Here is an 18419-nt window from a genome sequence, read left to right as displayed (position 1 = left end):
CGAGAAAGCTTTTTTTTTTCCTTCCAAAAAGCCCGATTTAACGGTAGCAAAACTCACAATCAATTCCAATTTCGATATTCAAATCAAATATGATTTATAAATATTATTTTCTGAGATATCAGTTATCTATATGTTAAATGTATACCACAAAAATTTTGGTATCGACTTTTTGTAGTCGTTGAAAAATGTTCTCGGGAGACTGAGTATCGCCGTCGTCCTCCGGCATGTACAGTGGAACATTGGAGTATCTATGCGGCAATCTAGATACTAGCATGTGAACATGATCCTACAACTATGATATCCGTGCTCGAAGACCAGTGCACAAGATTCTGGCAGCTCGAGCCTCCTCCCTAGCAACACATGCCTCTTTTCTTGCAGCTCGTGACTCCTCTTTGCAAGCAGAGGATGATGTCCCAGTATTGGCAACCCACCGTGGACACGGTGTAATGGCATCTGCATTTATACCAGATGTTTGTTTTCCCTAATCCGTACATCAGTCCGAGTGCTGGCAGCCTGCCTCCTGTCCTTCGGACATACATTGTGGATGCAATTTCACAAGCTCTACAAATGACTCGACACCCCCTAAGGAACTCATTTATTATAAACTCATTCTCTAACCGGCGATAGGTCCAATTTCTGTTAGTATCCCCAATCGTGTCTATGTTTCCTATATAAGTAAAAGTATGAAGTAGAATATTCAATAAATTATGAAACTCATACACAACATTTATATTCTATGGTTATACCAAAAAAATTAACAATCACTAAATCATTAAAAAATTTAACTATGAATTAAAATAGTGTAAAATGTATATATTAAGTATGTGTTCAAATATTAAAAGTATATATTTGTATACAAATATTCAGCGCTACCAACACAGTATAAAAATGATTACTTTTTAAAAAAATATTAAAAAATTACTTATATATAAATTTGTATATATATAAAATAAATTAGGCAATAAATAAATCTGAAATAAACAATTGATATATTTCCGGACATAACAAACACGTACATTACAAAAATCATATTTGAAACCAACGTTTCAACATGAATATACCAAGTTAAGAACACAATTCAAACATAGACAAAAGTACATCCGTATAATTATTTTATCTTTTATAAAATTTAATTAAAAACCATAATCAAAATAGATTAAGCAAGCCAAAAGCAACAAACGCCATACAAAGTTGCAAACAAAAGAATAGAGGGAGGGGATCATTAATTAATAAGCGTAATTCCACCAACCACAAGACACTAAAAAAAAAAAAATTTAATTAGCGACAGTTTTTTCCGTCGCGATAAAATAAGCGATAACAAAATTAAATAATGTCATAAAACTGAAAAAACAAATCGTTCATAAGTCTCAATAAATACAGACATAAATAAAATAAAAAACTAAGGAGACTGAGTTTCATCATCGTCATGTGCATCGTCGCAATCGCCATCACCGTCGTCCTGATCAATGTCTTGTGATGATGGAATGTACTCAGGCGAGTACCTCAGGACCTTGCCCGAACGTCGATGATCTGATGATCCAGCTGCGTATGGGACATCAAAATGTGATGACCCTGGTAAAGCGCGTCCTCTGCTAGATGAGCCTCGACCATACAGAAATCGTCGGGATGCATGTGGTTGTGGTTGTGGCTGTGGCTGCGGTAATCCAGCGATGAGTCGACGGACCTCGTCCTCCAGACTCGTCATCCTATCCTTCAACGACGCATTCTCCTGCTGCGTCGCCTCCAAAGTGGTCTGCGTCGCTTGCAGATCGATACGGAGATTCTCATTAATGCTTTTTTGTGCCTCCCACTCTGCTCGCATCCTCTCTGTATCCTGCGACCCTCTGCTGGAACTGCTCGAACCTCCACGTGGACGTCGAGCCATCTCATCCGGATAGATCGTGGAGGCCATGGAACCACAGCCATACATTCGTCCTTTTTTCGGTCCACCGACGACCGTGCTGAACATGCTGTTCACCTCATCCGAAGTAGGCGGACTAGGAATCGTCTCATCGTCGAGAGGTGTCAAAGACTTGTTCATGTAAGCTTGCATGGCTTGCTGTTTAAAAAAAATAAAGCTACTATGTAGAAACAATATTTTTCAACACATTTTAAAATGATATAATTATAATTAAACATAATACTTACATCAACAAGTCGTGAACGCTCGTCGACAAACGATCCGTCGTTGTGTCGATGTGTGTGAACATATAACTCCCACGACGTCGGATCTCTATGATGTTGTTCTCGCTGCATTTTTAATTCGGTTGTATGTAATTAGAGACGCTAAAATCATATATTTTAATAATAACCACAACGTTTAATAATGAAATATTAAAATACTTACCAATTTCTGGCAATGTCCGCTGTAAGTCTTCGAGCCAGCAATGTGCTTTGTAGTCCCAGTCCCAGGTCCTGCTGGCTCGCTATTCCTGTTATCCTTGTTTTTGGCTGCCCTAGCCAGCCACCTCTCGTCACTCCATGCCAACATCCATGAAGCCCAGCGATCGTCACTGACTGTTAGCGGATGACGATCAGCTTTCCTCCACAAGTGAATAGTGCGACGATACTGTGTAGCTATGTTCTTGTACCATAGCTGTCCGATAGTATCGTTGAGATGATCTGGCCATCTATATTTTTTCTGATCAATAATGCAAGACAACATTAATGAGATTTATTGTTACTATGACGTAAAATTAATTTTAAAATCGTAAATCAGAATGTTAAGCAATTACAATAAAAATCTATATACCAAAACTTACAATGAACTCGTCCCAATACCACTGTCGCTGGTCTTCAGTAACATGTTTCCATGAATAGCCTTCGTCGCATGTCTGTAATGAAAACAGAGCAGTAATGAACCGGATAACCTTATTGTGATCCGGCTGAAATCTGTTATCGAAATTTTTAAAATTAGCGACGGAAATTATATAAATTTTTTTTTACCAAAAAATGAGACTAAATAAAATTTTTTTTAATAACTTACATGCCATCTGCGACCCATATCGGAGTACGACCATCCTCCGGAGGTGATCCGTGTTGTTGCTCTGCCATATATACGTATAGAATCTATGTATGCAATCGATTCAGTAATTATGTGCACAAAATAAAATATATTTTATCCAAATTACTATTCAATCATAAATAAACTCAACCAACTTTAATAATTTTATTGTTGACAATTAATTAAACATTTAAATTATATAATATTTTAATAACAAACATGTAATATATATTATTTAATTTCTAAATAACATGCAATAAAAACAAATTAAACTATGTATAAATCTACAACAAACTTACAATGTGACCGTATAATATGCCGGAGCACTGTGCACGCGCAAAAAAATCAGCTGGAAAACGACCTGCACTACAAGCTAACAAAATTCATGATCTTAACAACACTAAGAAATTTACCAAGAATTGAAGCTAAAAAATTTACCTCAAATCGAAACTAAAATCGCCTAAGAGAGAAAAATTTAACACAACTGGGAAGTGGTACGAAGAAAAATAGACCGAGTCAAAAACCGTCGTTAAAACCTATTTTTTTTAGTGAGATAAAGCATCCAACTTGACAATATATGTGCCTTCTTATTTATTGCGTTCTGAAGAATACCAATTTACTTGTACAAATTAAATAATCTATTGGTACGTTATTAATCAACATATGAATGAAATTTTTTAAGAAACAAAAAATACATAGACAGAGAGATAGTGGCTCAAAAGTGCTTGGAAAACAAAATCATGGTTTCCTCTCAAATGAATGATTGAGAGCTTACTTCATCTCTCTTGAAAGAAAAGAGGCTTGAGTTTCTCATCATTGCCACATTTCTTCTCTTGAAAATCTATCTATATAAATAAATAAATAAATAAATAAATAAATAAATAAATAAATAAATACTTGAGCTTCCCCACAGCTTTAAATTCAAGAAACTTTTTGCCATTTTTCTAAATATAGTTTCACAAGCAAGTACTCAATCCATTATTGCTAATAATGGAGTCATCCCTTAAATACCAATCAACTCAAAAAACACAGTTCCATGAGAGTAATAGTACAAAAAGTGCAAATTTAATTTCCCATCAAATTGGGCATATTTTTCATTTGGGACTTTTAAGGTTCTAATATCTAAACATTGGCATTCAGTATGAGTAGGAGGTAAAACTCAATCAACCGAAATTCAGAACAAAATATTATCATCATCATTCCCCTAAAAAAATAATAGCTAAGAGGAATGTTCAAATGAAACCAAAAAAATAATAAATTTAAGAAACCAAGAAGTAAAACGCTGCGATTTGTCGCACGATTTTTTTTATATGTGAAAAAATTGGAATTCAACCGGACTCGTGCAAGCAATCTTGGTCACCAAGATGCATCGCGAAAAAATTCTTGTTATTTCGTCCAGAAAAAAAAAACCGTAAGATAAAAATAAAAAAGAGAGAGTATGGGTCGACGGAGGAAATATCATCAAAAACTGATACTAATGAAGTAACGATTGAGAATATGGAATTGACTGGTGAATTTTTTTTACCTCAAATCCCCAAAGGTAATGCTTGAGTATGGAGCGATCAAGTTGGGGCCGCGGCGGGATCCAAGCAGCAGTACTTTAATGGCTTAATTCGCGAATTTTTAATATAGAGTTTTTGGTTTAGGGTTATTGCCTCGACGCCGGAATTGACGACTGCCTTCGGTTGTATTTGGGCTGGACTCTTTGGGCTCCAAGTCAACCGCCATTTTCTATTTAAGATAAAATAAGTGAGATCTTGACCCAATTTAACTATTTGGATTTGGACTTGGGGTAATTGGAGTTCATTTATATTCAAAAATAATATTTTAAAATTATGTTTTAAAATTTTTATAAAAGTATGTAGCAAGCAACAAAAGCTACTAAATAAAATTGTTGTTTGTCATATTGTAAATTCTTACATCTTGTCCCTCAGCCACATGTAGTAAACTCTTTGACTTAAAAATAATCTTTCGACAGAAAAGGAATTCATTATACAAAGTCTAGTACAAATTACACACATATTTGTCTATCGGTTAGTCGAGCACTAAATAGCTTTACACATATTTAGCTATACGTAAAGACAGCATTCATTGACCAACTTTTTGACATGCTTATTTCTCTTATATATGAGCAATTGCCTCTTCAATGAATTAAACAACAAAACATGGTTCATGTTTTTCTTTAAACTCTCCAGTTTATCTTGGCTAAGCTCTCTTCTATCTCAGTTAAGAAACACTCTTCAGAACTATCAAATATGCCAAGGATGCAAAAGCCCCTGTGGACCAAAAGTCGGCTGAAATTTAAAGCAATAGCACAAAGAAATCAAGAATCAAATTCCATCAACCAATTCACCGAGATGGATCAAACGACAAAAGGAAACAGCCCGTGAAGTAAACAAAAACTAGCACAAGCACCCAAAAAGGGTACAAACTAGTTGTGAGATGGGGGTGGAATTAATAAAAAGCTGAAATTGCAGCAAATGATGAAAGAATTTCCAAAAGCCACGACAATCCTACTTTGTGGCATGGTCTATGATTTTTTTAGATACTCAAGTCCATACCCCGCTGTTTCATGCACCATTCTGTTTTCACGTGATTTGGGCTGATTTATTAGGAAAAAAATAAGGCTCAGGCATGAATTTCGTGTAATTGGTCACATTGCATCGAGTAGGGACCAATTTATATAACGAGATATATTCTTCTACCAAAATAATATATTTACTAGGGCAAATCAACCACTCGGTGAATGATATCAAGGTAACACACGCCTTATTTAGCACGATTTTGTCATCTTTCATTGGATGAATTCTCTCCCTTAATCTAAAGTACAGATCCCTCGTGTTTTATGAGAGGTGCATTTTTTTTTTTTTTTGGAGGATCTAGTAACTTATGTTAGATCAAACCATACCATACATAGGCATCCCATACAGCATATTAAAAACCCATACCCATGCATACGGATCAAGAAATGAATCCTCCTTTTAAGGAGTATAAATTAAAGCCTCTCTCGCTTTAGCTTTTTTCTTTACATATACCTCACTCTGAATTCATGCACAGATTCATTATTCACATAAGATCAAAACTTACAAATTCAGAGAGTTGATATTTACATTCCGTTTCTTGTTATTTACATTTCATTTGTGAATAAATTTGACACATATTGAATTGCAAATAACACAAAATAAATATAAACTAGAAAGAAAAGATTGACCGAGAGAATTCAACAGCGGGTCATCAAAGTTCACGGCGGCGCTTCCCGCCTTCCGCACCTGTCGGTTCATGTGAATCACACACCTGACTCTTAAATTTGCAACCCAACTTTGACCACCAACTACCGTTCTCCCCGTGTCCACGTGGGCCCGAATTGTCCATTTTCTCAATCGTCGTCTTCATCATGGAGCATTCACGTTCAAGATCCTGCACCCGCGCCCTCATGCTATCCATATCCCCGCGCAGCATCTGATTATCCCTCACTGCTGTCCTCCACGTGCCGTTCCCCTCCTCCGCACGTGACCTCTCGACCATCTCCTCATCCTCATTCTCCGTCCCTCTGCCGCCGAGAATGGTGCCGGAGATCGCGTGGCGGAGCTGAAGTTGTTCGAAGAACAGCACCTGCACCACCGCTCTGAGCGGCAGCCGTTCATTTTGTGCGGCGTGAGTGCACGCCTCTAATGTCAGCTTCTGGCAATCCAAAACTCCGCATATTCTCTCTCTATCCGTCTCCGAGATCCATGGATGCGCCTGTGGCGAGGAAAAGAGTGAGAGATTGTTTGAATTTTACAAATGCAGATAAGGTAATCCAGATTGAACTGGTAATTCACCTTGAGATAAACATCAACAGCTCGATAAAGGCCATCGTCGAAGACTCTAGCACGATCGGGCAAAGTAATGGCGAATTCATAGAATTTTTCCGGCTTCAAATTAGCGTCGGATGCGATTTCCGACAGGTAACCGTCGATTAATTTCCCAACCGTTATCAACGCAGTAGATACAGGGCTATTGCCTTCTTCCTCATCGGCTTGAGTTCTAGTGACCGATCTCTCTTCAAATCTTTGTAGAAAACAAACCAGAATTCTCTCCACGCAATCAACGTCGTACAATGTCTCGTTCAAATAGGAATAGCTCGGAATCAGCAGATCGTCCAAAGTGGCTTGCTCCAATTGCGATCCAATTTTTTTCTCCAATGATCGCCTTGAAACCTCAGAGGCGTTCAAAATGTACGACGTTCTTAACAATCCGAACAAGAATCTCGTAGTGTTCGAAGTTGAACGTGATGTTTTCTCTATCGGGAGATTGGAAATAATCGTCTCCAGAAGCTCCCTCCGCTCATTCTCTGATGGAAGATTGGAAGAAGCCGATGGTTTCCGTGTTGTTGTGCGAGAAATTCCCGGAATGAATTTCTTCGCATAATTCATCAAACAGCTCTCTACAATATCTCCGCTCAGATTCAAAGCTTTCATGGCGAAAATCAAACGTTTGAAAATATGCACACTCAAATATCCAAGATCATCCAACCACGAATCCGCTATCGCAGCTCCTCGCGTCACGTCGCCATATTTCCTCCTAGCGTCAGCTTCAGGTTTACTATCCACAGCTCCGCCGTTCATCGGCCAACCGAACAGCGAGGGATCTGCGGCGGCTGCTTTAGTAGCAATGGCTTCAATACATCTCTGAACAATTCCCAGATTTTCCGCCATGGGCAACAGTCTTTCACAAGAGGTCAAAGTTTTTATCGAATGTTTGATATTTTTGAGTGTAGACTGAGCAAGAAACCTCTCGGTCTTAGAGATGAGATTGTCTTCAGAGTATTCTTCCGTCATCTCCAAGTACTCTCCGGCACACCGGAGCGCAGCGACGTTGTTGGCGGAGAGATCCACTTTCACGCCGTAACAGAATTTCGCGGCAGGTTCAAACGCCTCGCAGCCGCCCGGGAAGTCAGGGAGCACGAAATGAAACTGACCCTCGTTGTCCTCCTCTTGGATTTCTTCTTCTCCTTCGTCATTTTCATTGCTCTGGTTCTGTTCAGAGACTGTTTGGATCGTAGCGAATCTGTTTGTTCTTTGGTTCGTCTCTTGTTCTGTTATCATCTCGTGTAGCTTTCTGCTTTTCCCCATCAGAGGAAACTAAACAACAAACGAGAGTACAAATAATTGCAGATTTAGAAACAGAAACAGCACAAAAAACGAAGAATTTCGGTTTTAGGGTTCTTCAGAGCTCACTTTGTGAAGATGAAAAGTCATCCCGTCAACTTCAATCGCAACATCGCTGGGCAATCCTGTTGTGCAGAACCTGAAACAAATGCAAAACAAAAGTCACCCATGAAGGAAAAAATCTGAACAAAATAGTTCAAGGAAGAGATTTTGGGCTCACCATGCTTGGCCTTTGGAACCGGGTTGCTTAGTCGCCATTTTTGTTCGAAGAAAATCTTGACGGTGGCTTCAAGACAGAAACATGGGAGCTGGGAACTGAAAAGGTATTTGACTAAATTTGCTTCACTTTTTTGAGTTTTGAGTCTAATGAAATGATGAGGGTTGTGGAATTCAAGCACGATGTGTAAAAAGGAGGAGTAGGTAGGGAGAGATTGATTGAAACAACACCAATAATTATTGGGTTTTGATTAGAAATTGAGAAAAGTAATTAGGGTTAGTGAGATTGGGATTTCGATTGATTTTGTTTACTGGGTCAGATCAGAATCTTCTCTTTCTTTTTCTCTCCTCTTTCTATGTCGATTGTCGAGTGTGTGGGGAGGAAGAACGAGAGGTAGATTTGTGTTCAATTCATGATAGACGAAAAAAGAGAGAGACACTTAAATTTCTGTGTTTCAAGAAAATACTTAAAATAGAACCAATTTACAGTTCAAAATGTTACAAAATCTTTAAAATAGGAGGGAATTGATTGAGACAATGTGTGTGGATCTTAAGAATCGTGACAAAGTTTGTACTTCTTCCATTTCTGATTTACATTTCTTTGGAATTTACAAAAATTACAGTCTCATCTATGTATGAAAAAAAATTATGTTTATGTCAAAAATATCATTTTTCATTATAAAATTAATACATCAACCTCGTTTCAAAAAGACATGTTTCTGTAATGGTGAATAATATATGAGCAGACGGAAAATTTCATGCCCTGATTTTAAAAGAAAAAGCTTCTGTTAATGTGGGATGACAAGTGTATTAAAACCGATTATCTAAAAGACAATAAAATCAAAACAACATTTAACATTGTGGTAATGCCACATTTAAAGAAATTCAGAATAAAAAGACAAAGAAGCTTATTTTTTTAAAAAATTATCCCTTTGTTCTCTGTTGTCAAGAGTTGTTACGACTGCATGGACCACAATTAATTTAAAATCCCATAATCATACTTTAATGGTCTCAAGTTTTAGATACTAATCATCCATTTTGTGATATTAATTTTTCATATTGATTCAAACTGGATAATAAATCTTTTTTCATGAATCAATCTTGTAAAGGAAGTAGGATACGAATTCAGAAATATTTTCTGAAGTTATTCATTGGAAAATTAATCACGAGGGAATCCGTTCTGGAAGGAAGAAAAACATAAAATTAATTATTTAGCCTTTATCATTTTATTTTATTTATTTTCTATAATTAAAGGATTCTTTATCTCTTTGCAAAATAGTGTTCACTTCGTCCTTAATAGCTATCAGTATACTATTGATTTATATACTTAAAATAATAAATAAGTAATGTCTTGATTGGGAATTTTTTTTTAAAATTTGAATTTCACTAACGTGGGAACCATCATATTTAATGCATAATAATTAATGTCCTGTTTAGTTTCTCTTTTCTTTTCTTTTCTTTTCTTTTCTTTTAATGGTAAGATCTCGTGTTGAATAGTAATAATTTAAGAATTAATGGACAAATATTTCAATTTTATAGGCCCGACAGGCAATGGCATCCATATGGCAATTGGCAAATACCAATTCGACCTATTTAAGGCAAATAGTTTATTTTGTCGGACTTAGGGAACATGTACAACTTTCTCGTAAATTTTCTATAATAAACCTAAGTATCTTTAAACATGATTCTTAAGGAAATGTTTGGTTCGAATGGGATGATTCAAGATATGTGATACAAAGATGATAACTCATTATATATGTATAATATAATGATTTATAACTATAATTATTTATAGAATTTGAGTCGTGTGTCAAATTAAACAAAATTATGTAATCAACTAATCAGGTGCGGTTCTACTAAGAGACAAGAGGGCAGCCTTGATTGTTTTAGGATGTTATATATTTGTGGATTGTAATTATTCAGTTTTATTTTTATCTCTTAAATTGTTTGAAGTTTTTTAAAATTATTTTGGTAGATACATATGTTCATAATTTTTTAAAGAAAATGGGAGGAATGTAGTTATTTTGGTAAATATATTTAATTACTTTTATTGAAAATGAGAAAATTCATAGTTTGCCGAATGAATTAATTATTTACATAAAATATCAAGTCGTAGGGTTAATTGTGAGCTAAATTTCAAAATTTAAAATATTATTAATTTATATATATATAATGGTATGTATCTTAGAATGTATCTTTAGTCACCACTATGTTCTTAGTTACAAGATGATCAACCATTAAGGAAAATCGCCTAACTCCCAAACAAATTGAGAATTGGAAAAAATAACAAAAGCTGCTATCGAATGGACAACCACATTTGCCGATCGACGAACATGAAAAAGTGAAGTGCTATTCCAAGAATTCAATAGAAGTTTGATGTCTGTAACAATGGATCCTGAATAGCCGAGGTTTTCTTCCGATCTTGTGACTACTTCCACGGCAAGGAGAGAATTTGAGACAACATGATGAATCTCTAAGTTATGCAGTTGAGCCTGTTTTAAACTCCTGAAAATAACGAGAAGCTCGGCGCATGTAACCAACTGAGGCATGTCAATCTTCGTCCAAATACTACTATTGGTTGTCCCTCGTGATTCCTCACTACTCCTCCAAGTGAACATCTATTAGATTCCTCTCAGGAAATGTTAAATATTCATGACATAATCAAATTACTAATAATACCAAAGTGAGACGTGGATATTTGTATTTAATGCACTCGAGAATATGTTTTTTCTCAGTTATATTATATATAGCGTTCTCACATTGTGTATATGTATGTATATTTTATAATATTCTGTATTAAATACACTAAAACCTCGGACAATCATTGGATCATAAATTATCTATATACAATATTAGTTCTTATAGAATCGAAATCTTTCTGGTGCGTACAAATAATTGCGGGTATTTAGGACAATAGACCTAATTCACTATTTTTTAAAAAAAATAATAATTTCCTCCAGTGATGTCATTTTGAAAAAATAATGGTTGATTAGTGTTAGATAACAATTTACCCCATTAATTTGCTTAGTTTACATTATACTAAGAGTATATCTCCAAATATTTTAATATCATTAGATTATGTGATTCCTCATATTTTTATGAAAATTGATATATATGTTAATGATATAAGTGATAACAAGAAATATATATTCAAAAATCTGTGTGAAACGGTCTCACGAGTCGTATTTTGTGAGACAAATTAATCTCTTATTTGGGTCATCCATTAAAAATATTATTTTTTATGCTAAGACTATTACTTTTTATTGTGAATATCGGTAGGATTGACTCATCTCACAGATAAAGATTCGTGAGACCGTCTCACAAGAGACCTACTATATATCGGTGCTCACATAGGTGTGCACGGTAGGTGTGCAGCATATCAAAACAGTGTATATATATATATATATATGAGGAGTAGGGGTTATCATATATAGTCGTTCTTAAAATTCAAATAAATAATTCCAGCACATTAAATGTTGATGCATGTATGGATATTTAAATGTGGAAATTAATGTGCATTTAATTTATCCGGCTTGTGTAATTTTTTGTGGGTAGATATAATGATAGTACCTAATAATCTAAAATTGATTTCGATAGATAAGGTTCATAAAAATATATAGATTCCACCTAACTAAATCAAAAATTAAAACTTAGGTATTGAAACATTTCGATAAACAAAACAAAGCAAATTCCAGCAATACGAATTCGTTGGAATCAAGAAACAATATTCATGCTATTTATTATTATTTTTATCTTTCGTAACGTCATCAAGAAGTTGTTGCAGTACCTGCAAAACAAAACAAAAGGGGGAAAATAGTTATTTCTTTAACCATTATTAATCTCTCATTTCTTCGACCCCGGTAGTCGACTTAAGGAACTTGCTTAAAGTTTGGGAAAATGACAAAGTTGGTTATACAAGTTTTGGTTTAAATTAAATGTCTATCTATAAACTAGCCAAAATTAAGTTTTATTAGAATAATTCAGTCTCCTTTGTAAGATTTGTCCACGGGCTATATCAATATAGGATATTGATCACATATCATCGATTATAACTTAAATGACATCGAACACTGCTGACATATCTCGTTTTATACGAGTACATTCGGTGAGAAATGACTGAAAGAGTAAAAGAAGTTAAGTTGTTATATTAAGACTTGTTTTTTTACTGATCAGAACTTACAAATAACTTATTATTTAAATATGTAAAGACATGAATTTTCAAGAAAATCGACACGTACTGGTGGCGTTGTCCAGTGCCGATGCACCGGAAGGCTGATTCTGATTTTGAGTATCGGGGGGAATAACGACTTTCGGCCAAGATTTGCACAGGCAATGCTTCCCTTTCTCAATGTTAGCATACAACGAGGCCAAATGTTTTCCACATCCTATCCATGAATACTTCCCACACTTGTTGCAATCTACTATCATACACATGGTTCTTAACTAAATAGTTTTCGAGGCTACTAATGGATGATTTGCTGCTAAAAACGTTGTTATCCACTCACACATTTTGTTTATATATATATATAGTGTCATTAAAACCGTAAACATCTGAAAACTTAGTTTATATGGCTATTATTTATTTACACAAGTATTTTTAAGAAATTGTCTCATGCATAGTCAATTTTGTTAGACGAATCTTCGACTCGGTCCGTTAAAAAATATTATTTTTTATGTTAATGATATTATTTTTTACTATAAATATAAATCGAAGCGACTCATCTTTCCGATATAAAAAGATTGTCAAACAAAACCCTGTAGTGAAGATAACGTTGTGCATCGAGATTCTTCTTTTTCTTGTTGGCTACAGCCCCAAGAACTCAGAAGGGCCTATGCTCTTTTGTTTGTTTGTTGTATGTTTTCTGGGAATAATAATAATATAGATGGTTTTTTTTATAAGTGATGGGTGCATACATAAAAAGGCTGAATTTACAAATTAATGTTGCAACTTGTTTGTATATATGATTTGATGCTTATATAGCTATATTTTGAGGCCAATGACTTGATGTTTAATTCACATTATAGTTGATAATTGGTGCATTTCAATCATGGGAATTTTTATACGAAAATATTATAAATAAATATGAAATGTGTTTAATTTGAGGGTAAATTTTTTTTTTTAATCTTGTATTCGTGTCCATATGAGAAAATTTCTAATATTAATTTTTTGAGTTGGCATATATAGATTTTTTTACGGTCCAACATATCTATTTATATAACAAAACGATCCTAATTAGTGTTGTATCAGATTAGGTTGCGAAGAAGATAAAAATCATCAAAGTAAAACATGGATCATATTTGAAAGATAATATTGGAATAATATTGAAATCAATATTAGATAGTAAATTCTATTTGTTATCCGAGAAAAGAAAATATGAATAATTAAGTATTTTTGGGTATTAAACGAGTTGAACTCATGAATATAACATCAATAGTAACTATACACAGTGAAAAACAAAGTGAAATCGAATCTATAAATCTTTCATTTCATCGAATTGTTATCGATTACGTTGCATGACTTTTATTTGCTTTAGTTAATTAATAAAAAATCACTATTTAATTTCTAAATAAAGTCTAGATTATTTTAATTATGATACTTGATATCTTGTTGAATACGCACTCTTCGTGAGAATGATACTCTATTCATCATGTAATATAACTTGATACCGTGTGTTTGCGAGCGGAAAACACACAACAATCGTCAAAGGAAGTATGTTCGTCATAAAAACTTCATTAGAAAAGATGAAATGTTTTTAAGTTTAGTTAAGTCTTTATATGATCATAACATTTTTCTCGGTACATTTGCTTGATATCTGGGTGTGATATCGTAGATGCAGGAATGTTGACCAAACTACATTAAAATCTAGGTATTCTTTCTGTATTTTTCATTCGTTTGCATAATAAACAACCATAAAGACTGCATAATAGCCTTACATATCAATTTTACGACATCGAATAGTCGTTAGTAGTTATCACGCATTAGATTTCACCCAATTTATTTCAAAGTAAATGATATTCTTCCGTGGAGACCTCTCGAGAGATAATGGACCAAAGACTTCAATGAATGTTTGATTAATAAATTATATAGTTCACTTTGGTCTTTTCGTCTCTAAAGTCTTCATTTGCTCTAACTTTTTTTATTAGACTATTTCCATCAATTTCAAGTGCCACTTGGTTGATCGATAATACTTTTCTACTTCAGCTTTCTTTTATTATTGGTCAAATATATAGACTAAATTTCCAAGTCTGTACGGACCAATATTGAAAGACAATAAATAAAGCTTTAAATATTTGTTCGATTATTATAACATATAAAAAACTATGCTGGAGTACGTCATCGTGACGCCTCGATTATATACAAGCATGGAAGAGGTTTTAGTAGTCTCTGTTTAAATGAAACATTTTGTAAGATAATTTAAAGCGCTGATCCAACCAATTGCTTAAGTCGTAGCACACGTACTCTTCTTCTATGAGCGAGATTATATCCAGATCTGCCACTAGTTGGGATTACGTTTTCTTTTCTATAAACAACAAGTCACTAAATGACGAACTCCCCAATTTTCGCCTACGATCCGAGAAAAAACACGATCAAACCCTTACCCGCCTGAATGTAATTCATATCTCCTTCGTCTGGTCGAGAAGGGAGAAAGCCCGGAGAATCGGGCTTGCTTACAAAGCTAGCTTGCTAAAGAATTTGTCGTTGATTGCACGAGTTAGCAAGGGGTTTTAGTTATTTATTTTTATTTTTTTACAATATTGTATATGTTCATGCTAGGTATGAAAATGTGTTGATATGAGTTGGGTTCACTATGTCTCATGTCTTCACTTGTAAAAATTTGGAATGACTCGTATCTATTTCAACCGGTTAAAATTTAGATCGATATTCGATCTCGGATCTGAATTATAACATGTTGGACCTATCATATGATTATATTTCTATTATATTTAGTGATATAATTTTATTTAATACAATCTTAACAAAAAAAATAAAGGAAAATAGTTCGAGTTAAAGCTCATATCATGTATTTCGTATTATCCTGCTTAGGCGTTAGCCAGACGAAATTGTCGGCGAGACGAAATTGTCGGCGAGACGAAATTGGCCTACGATCCTAACATCAATCAAATATAAAAAAGTATTATCCTGCTTAAGTGAAGTAGTCAATTGACCCCTCACATGGCAACTAGCCGATGTCACCTCCCCAACCCTAACGTCATCGATGGCACACAGGTTTTGGGGTTCTCTTTTGCCAAAAATTTGAAAAACTTGCGAATGAATACAATAAACCCATAGATAAAGGAGACAACACAAGATGCCAAACTCCTAAACAGTGCCCACTTTCTCCCTTTTCCCAATACTTTTTTTCTTCCACCCCATGTACCCCCTATTGTTTTTTCTTCCCAACTCTTCTCTTGATATTCTTTCTTCTGCGTTTTGGTTGCAAAATTGCTTTCTCGGGACCATAGGATTGTGATTTTCGTTGTATTTGTGTATATGCGAGGTGGGTTTTGAGTTGTCAAGATTCGATTTGGGTTTTGTCGATTGGAAAGGAAGACATGCCTGTGGAGGTGAGAGAAGGGGTGGAGTATTCATTTGCACTGGAATACGACGGCCCGCCGATAACCCGTGAGCTGCCGCGGGCGGTACCCATAAATGTGGACAGGATCCCGGTGGCTGCCGTCGTTTCGCCGCTTCCATACTCAGATAAGTTGTTGTTGCCCATTGTTCAACCTATATCAGCAGCTGATTTTGGCAAGAAACTATCCAAGGATTTTAGATTGAGCTCCTCCACTGAGTTATTGACCGTTTCCCCGACTTCAGTTATTGCGTTTGAGCCGCGGAACAATCAGGTTAGTGAGGGCTCTTACAGTAAAGAATTAGGGTTAGAGTCTGATGCTACTGTGTCGCCGATCTCTGTTAATAATGTATTTGAAGATGCTGAACTTGTCAATTGTCGGGATAGTGGTGATTGTGCTTTGTCCGGGGATTTTAGTGATTTGGAGTGTCGTAATACTGATTTTGGAGCCAATGAATTGAATGAGCAGGGGTATTCATCTGCTAGTCGAGATAATTCCTCCGAGTTGATGGGTGTAGTTGGAAGTTCAGGCGCATTAGGTGCTTCAGATAAGTTTGAGAAATCAACTGAGTTTTCTGGGAGTTTTCATGATGTTAGGGTGCCTAATGGTTTTAACGAGAGCTTAGATTTGAATGGGTATAATCGTCTGGATTGGGCATCAAATGACTCGGTCTTGAGTGTGAATTATCCGTCTTCTAGAGTGTCTTCTCGTAAATTTGGAGATGGGAATAATGAATCTTGCTCTGATCTGAGACAAGACCATTTAGTGACATTTTGTGAGATCGAGCCAGACGATGGAAATGCTAATGAGTTCAGCAACTCTGGACCTGAGGTGGTTAGAGAAAAGAAAGAACCTGCTATTAAGGTGAAGAAAGGAGCGTGTTACCGGTGCTTAAAAGGAAATAGATTTACGGAAAAGGAAGTATGTATCGTTTGTGATGCAAAGTATTGCAGTAATTGTGTTCTTAGGGCAATGGGCTCCATGCCGGAGGGTAGAAAGTGTGTGGGTTGCATTGGATTCCCCATTTACGAATCAAAAAGAGGCAATTTGGGAAAGTGCTCAAGAATGCTCAAGAGATTGCTTAATGATCTGGAGGTTCGGCAAATCATGAAGGCCGAAAAATTGTGTGATGTGAATCAATTACCCCCAGAGTATATTTCTGTGAACGGCCGTCCCCTTTATCACGAGGAGCTGATCGGATTACAAAGCTGCCCCAATCCACCTAAGAAGCTGAAACCAGGAAAATATTGGTACGACAAAGAATCGGGTCTGTGGGGAAAGGTGAATGCAATTAAATTCTATATTTTAGATTTTTTTTGCTTTTTATTTTTAGTAGCCACCATTAAGTTGATGAACTTCTGACCTTGTCAGGAAGGGAAGAAGCCTTCACAAATAATTAGCCCTCATCTGAATGTTGGGGGTTCAATTAAGGCAGATGCTAGCAATGGGGATACACAAGTCTATATTAACGGTCGGGAGATTACTAATGTGGAGCTGCGGATGTTGAAGGTTGTCTTTTGGGTTCATCCACCAAATATATGATTTCTATTTGCTCGACATAATTTATTGATTTTTTTCATGGTTTGGAATAATGTAGTTAGCAGGAGTTCAATGTGCTGGAAATCCACATTTTTGGGTGAATGAAGATGGTTCATACCAAGAGGAGGGACAAAAAAACACCAAAGGTTATATCTGGCGCAAGGTTCGATTTCTATCAAATCTTTTGTTTTTCCTTCTTGATCCCTTATGTGATAACCAAAATAGAAGGAACTTTTATGCCACCTGCCTCTAAAATCTGGCGTCATTTTTTATTACTTTTCCTTGTTGTTGCTACTGTTCAGGCTGGAACAAAGCTGCTTTGTGCTGTACTTTCTCTCCCAGTTCCTGCAAAAGCATCCCATCCTAGTGGAGAGCAAGTAACGACTGTGAGTAGTCGAGCATTCCCAGACCATCGTGGGCATGAAGCAGTTAAGAAACTTCTTTTGATTGGATATAATGGATCTGGGACAAGTACCATACTTAAACAGGTTATTCTTAACATTTTTCCCAAATATTTTCGGGTTTTAAATTCTCATGAATTGACTTTAGATTGTCTAAATTATTGAGAGTGCGTGCTTCATTTTGGGTTTAAATTCTCATGAATTGACTTTAGATTGTGTAAATTATTGAGAGGGTGTGCTTCATTTTGTTGAATCTACCTCACGTGCTGTTCTTGTGGAGTAATATCATCATTGTTGTAGTTATTGTACTTTGCAACATTTTTTCCCGATCATATTACTAATTGGTAAACGATGTCTCAAACCTTGTCCACTTTTGATCTCTCTCAGTTAGGGTGAAAACGAGTTGAAGTGGAGCTCGGTCAAAGCTCGAGTTCGAGTAGCTCGAACTCAAGTATTTTATGAGTTTGCTCGAGTAGCTCGAACTCAAGTATTTTATGAGTTTGCTCGAGTAGCTCGCGAGTTTGCAGATATATA

The 18419-nt window shown here is 35.6% G+C and overlaps 3 protein-coding genes and 1 non-coding gene across 5 annotated transcripts in view; 1 reads left to right on the top strand and 3 right to left on the bottom strand.

Annotated features, from left to right (window-relative positions):
- Positions 1-1320: 1320 nt before the first annotated feature.
- LOC140958424 (uncharacterized) lies at positions 1321-4659 on the bottom strand. Of its 2 annotated transcripts, XM_073415864.1 has the most exons (7): positions 4530-4659; positions 3304-3365; positions 2987-3069; positions 2763-2892; positions 2348-2641; positions 2149-2250; positions 1321-2059 (listed from the first exon to the last, which is right to left on the bottom strand). In XM_073415864.1, the coding sequence occupies exons 3-7, from the start codon at positions 3052-3054 to the stop codon at positions 1400-1402; spliced, it is 1254 nt and encodes a 417-aa protein (XP_073271965.1). In that variant the 5' UTR covers positions 3055-3069; positions 3304-3365; positions 4530-4659; the 3' UTR covers positions 1321-1399. The 2 variants fall into 2 exon arrangements, with proteins under 2 accessions (XP_073271965.1, XP_073271964.1); XM_073415863.1 differs by lacking the exon at positions 4530-4659 and having other exon boundaries at positions 3304-3478.
- LOC140960639 (small nucleolar RNA Z105) lies at positions 4141-4209 on the bottom strand. Its single transcript, XR_012172237.1, has one exon. It is a non-coding gene; the product is annotated as a small nucleolar RNA Z105 (small nucleolar RNA).
- Positions 4660-6050: 1391 nt separating the features above from the next.
- Positions 6051-8817, bottom strand: LOC140959743 (BTB/POZ domain-containing protein At5g66560-like). Its single transcript, XM_073417739.1, has 4 exons — positions 8375-8817; positions 8224-8293; positions 6826-8127; positions 6051-6745 (listed from the first exon to the last, which is right to left on the bottom strand). Exons 1-4 carry the CDS (start codon positions 8410-8412, stop codon positions 6239-6241), a joined length of 1917 nt encoding a protein of 638 aa, XP_073273840.1. The 5' UTR covers positions 8413-8817; the 3' UTR covers positions 6051-6238.
- A 6717-nt stretch (positions 8818-15534) lies between these two features.
- LOC140959011 (extra-large guanine nucleotide-binding protein 1-like) overlaps positions 15535-18419 on the top strand; it is a 5648-nt gene continuing 2763 nt past the window's right edge. The window contains exons 1-4 of the mRNA XM_073416692.1: positions 15535-17226; positions 17317-17454; positions 17543-17647; positions 17787-17972. Coding sequence (XP_073272793.1) covers positions 15925-17226; positions 17317-17454; positions 17543-17647; positions 17787-17972 — 1731 coding nt within the window. The 5' untranslated portion in view covers positions 15535-15924. The remainder of the gene's footprint in view (positions 17227-17316; positions 17455-17542; positions 17648-17786; positions 17973-18419) is intronic.

Source organism: Primulina huaijiensis, chromosome 15, assembly GCF_012295235.1.
Source record: "Primulina huaijiensis isolate GDHJ02 chromosome 15, ASM1229523v2, whole genome shotgun sequence".
Lineage (NCBI taxonomy): Eukaryota > Viridiplantae > Streptophyta > Magnoliopsida > Lamiales > Gesneriaceae > Primulina > Primulina huaijiensis.
Note: the sequence above shows the minus strand (reverse complement) of the source record. Positions and strands in the feature narration are given on the sequence as shown.

Coding starts and splice junctions, on each gene's coding strand:
- LOC140959743 (XM_073417739.1), bottom strand. CDS start 8,412: ATGGCGACTAAGCAACCCGGTTCCAAAGGCCAAGCATG. Junction 8,294..8,374: donor GGTTCCAAAGGCCAAGCATG/GTGAGCCCAAAA, acceptor CATTTGTTTCAG/GTTCTGCACAACAGGATTGC. Junction 6,746..6,825: donor CTGTTGATGTTTATCTCAAG/GTGAATTACCAG, acceptor TCCTCGCCACAG/GCGCATCCATGGATCTCGGA.
- LOC140958424 (XM_073415864.1), bottom strand. CDS start 3,054: ATGGCAGAGCAACAACACGGATCACCTCCGGAGGATGGTCGTACTCCG. Junction 2,642..2,762: donor GGTATTGGGACGAGTTCATT/GTAAGTTTTGGT, acceptor ATTATTGATCAG/AAAAAATATAGATGGCCAGA. Junction 2,251..2,347: donor GCGGACATTGCCAGAAATTG/GTAAGTATTTTA, acceptor TTAAAAATGCAG/CGAGAACAACATCATAGAGA.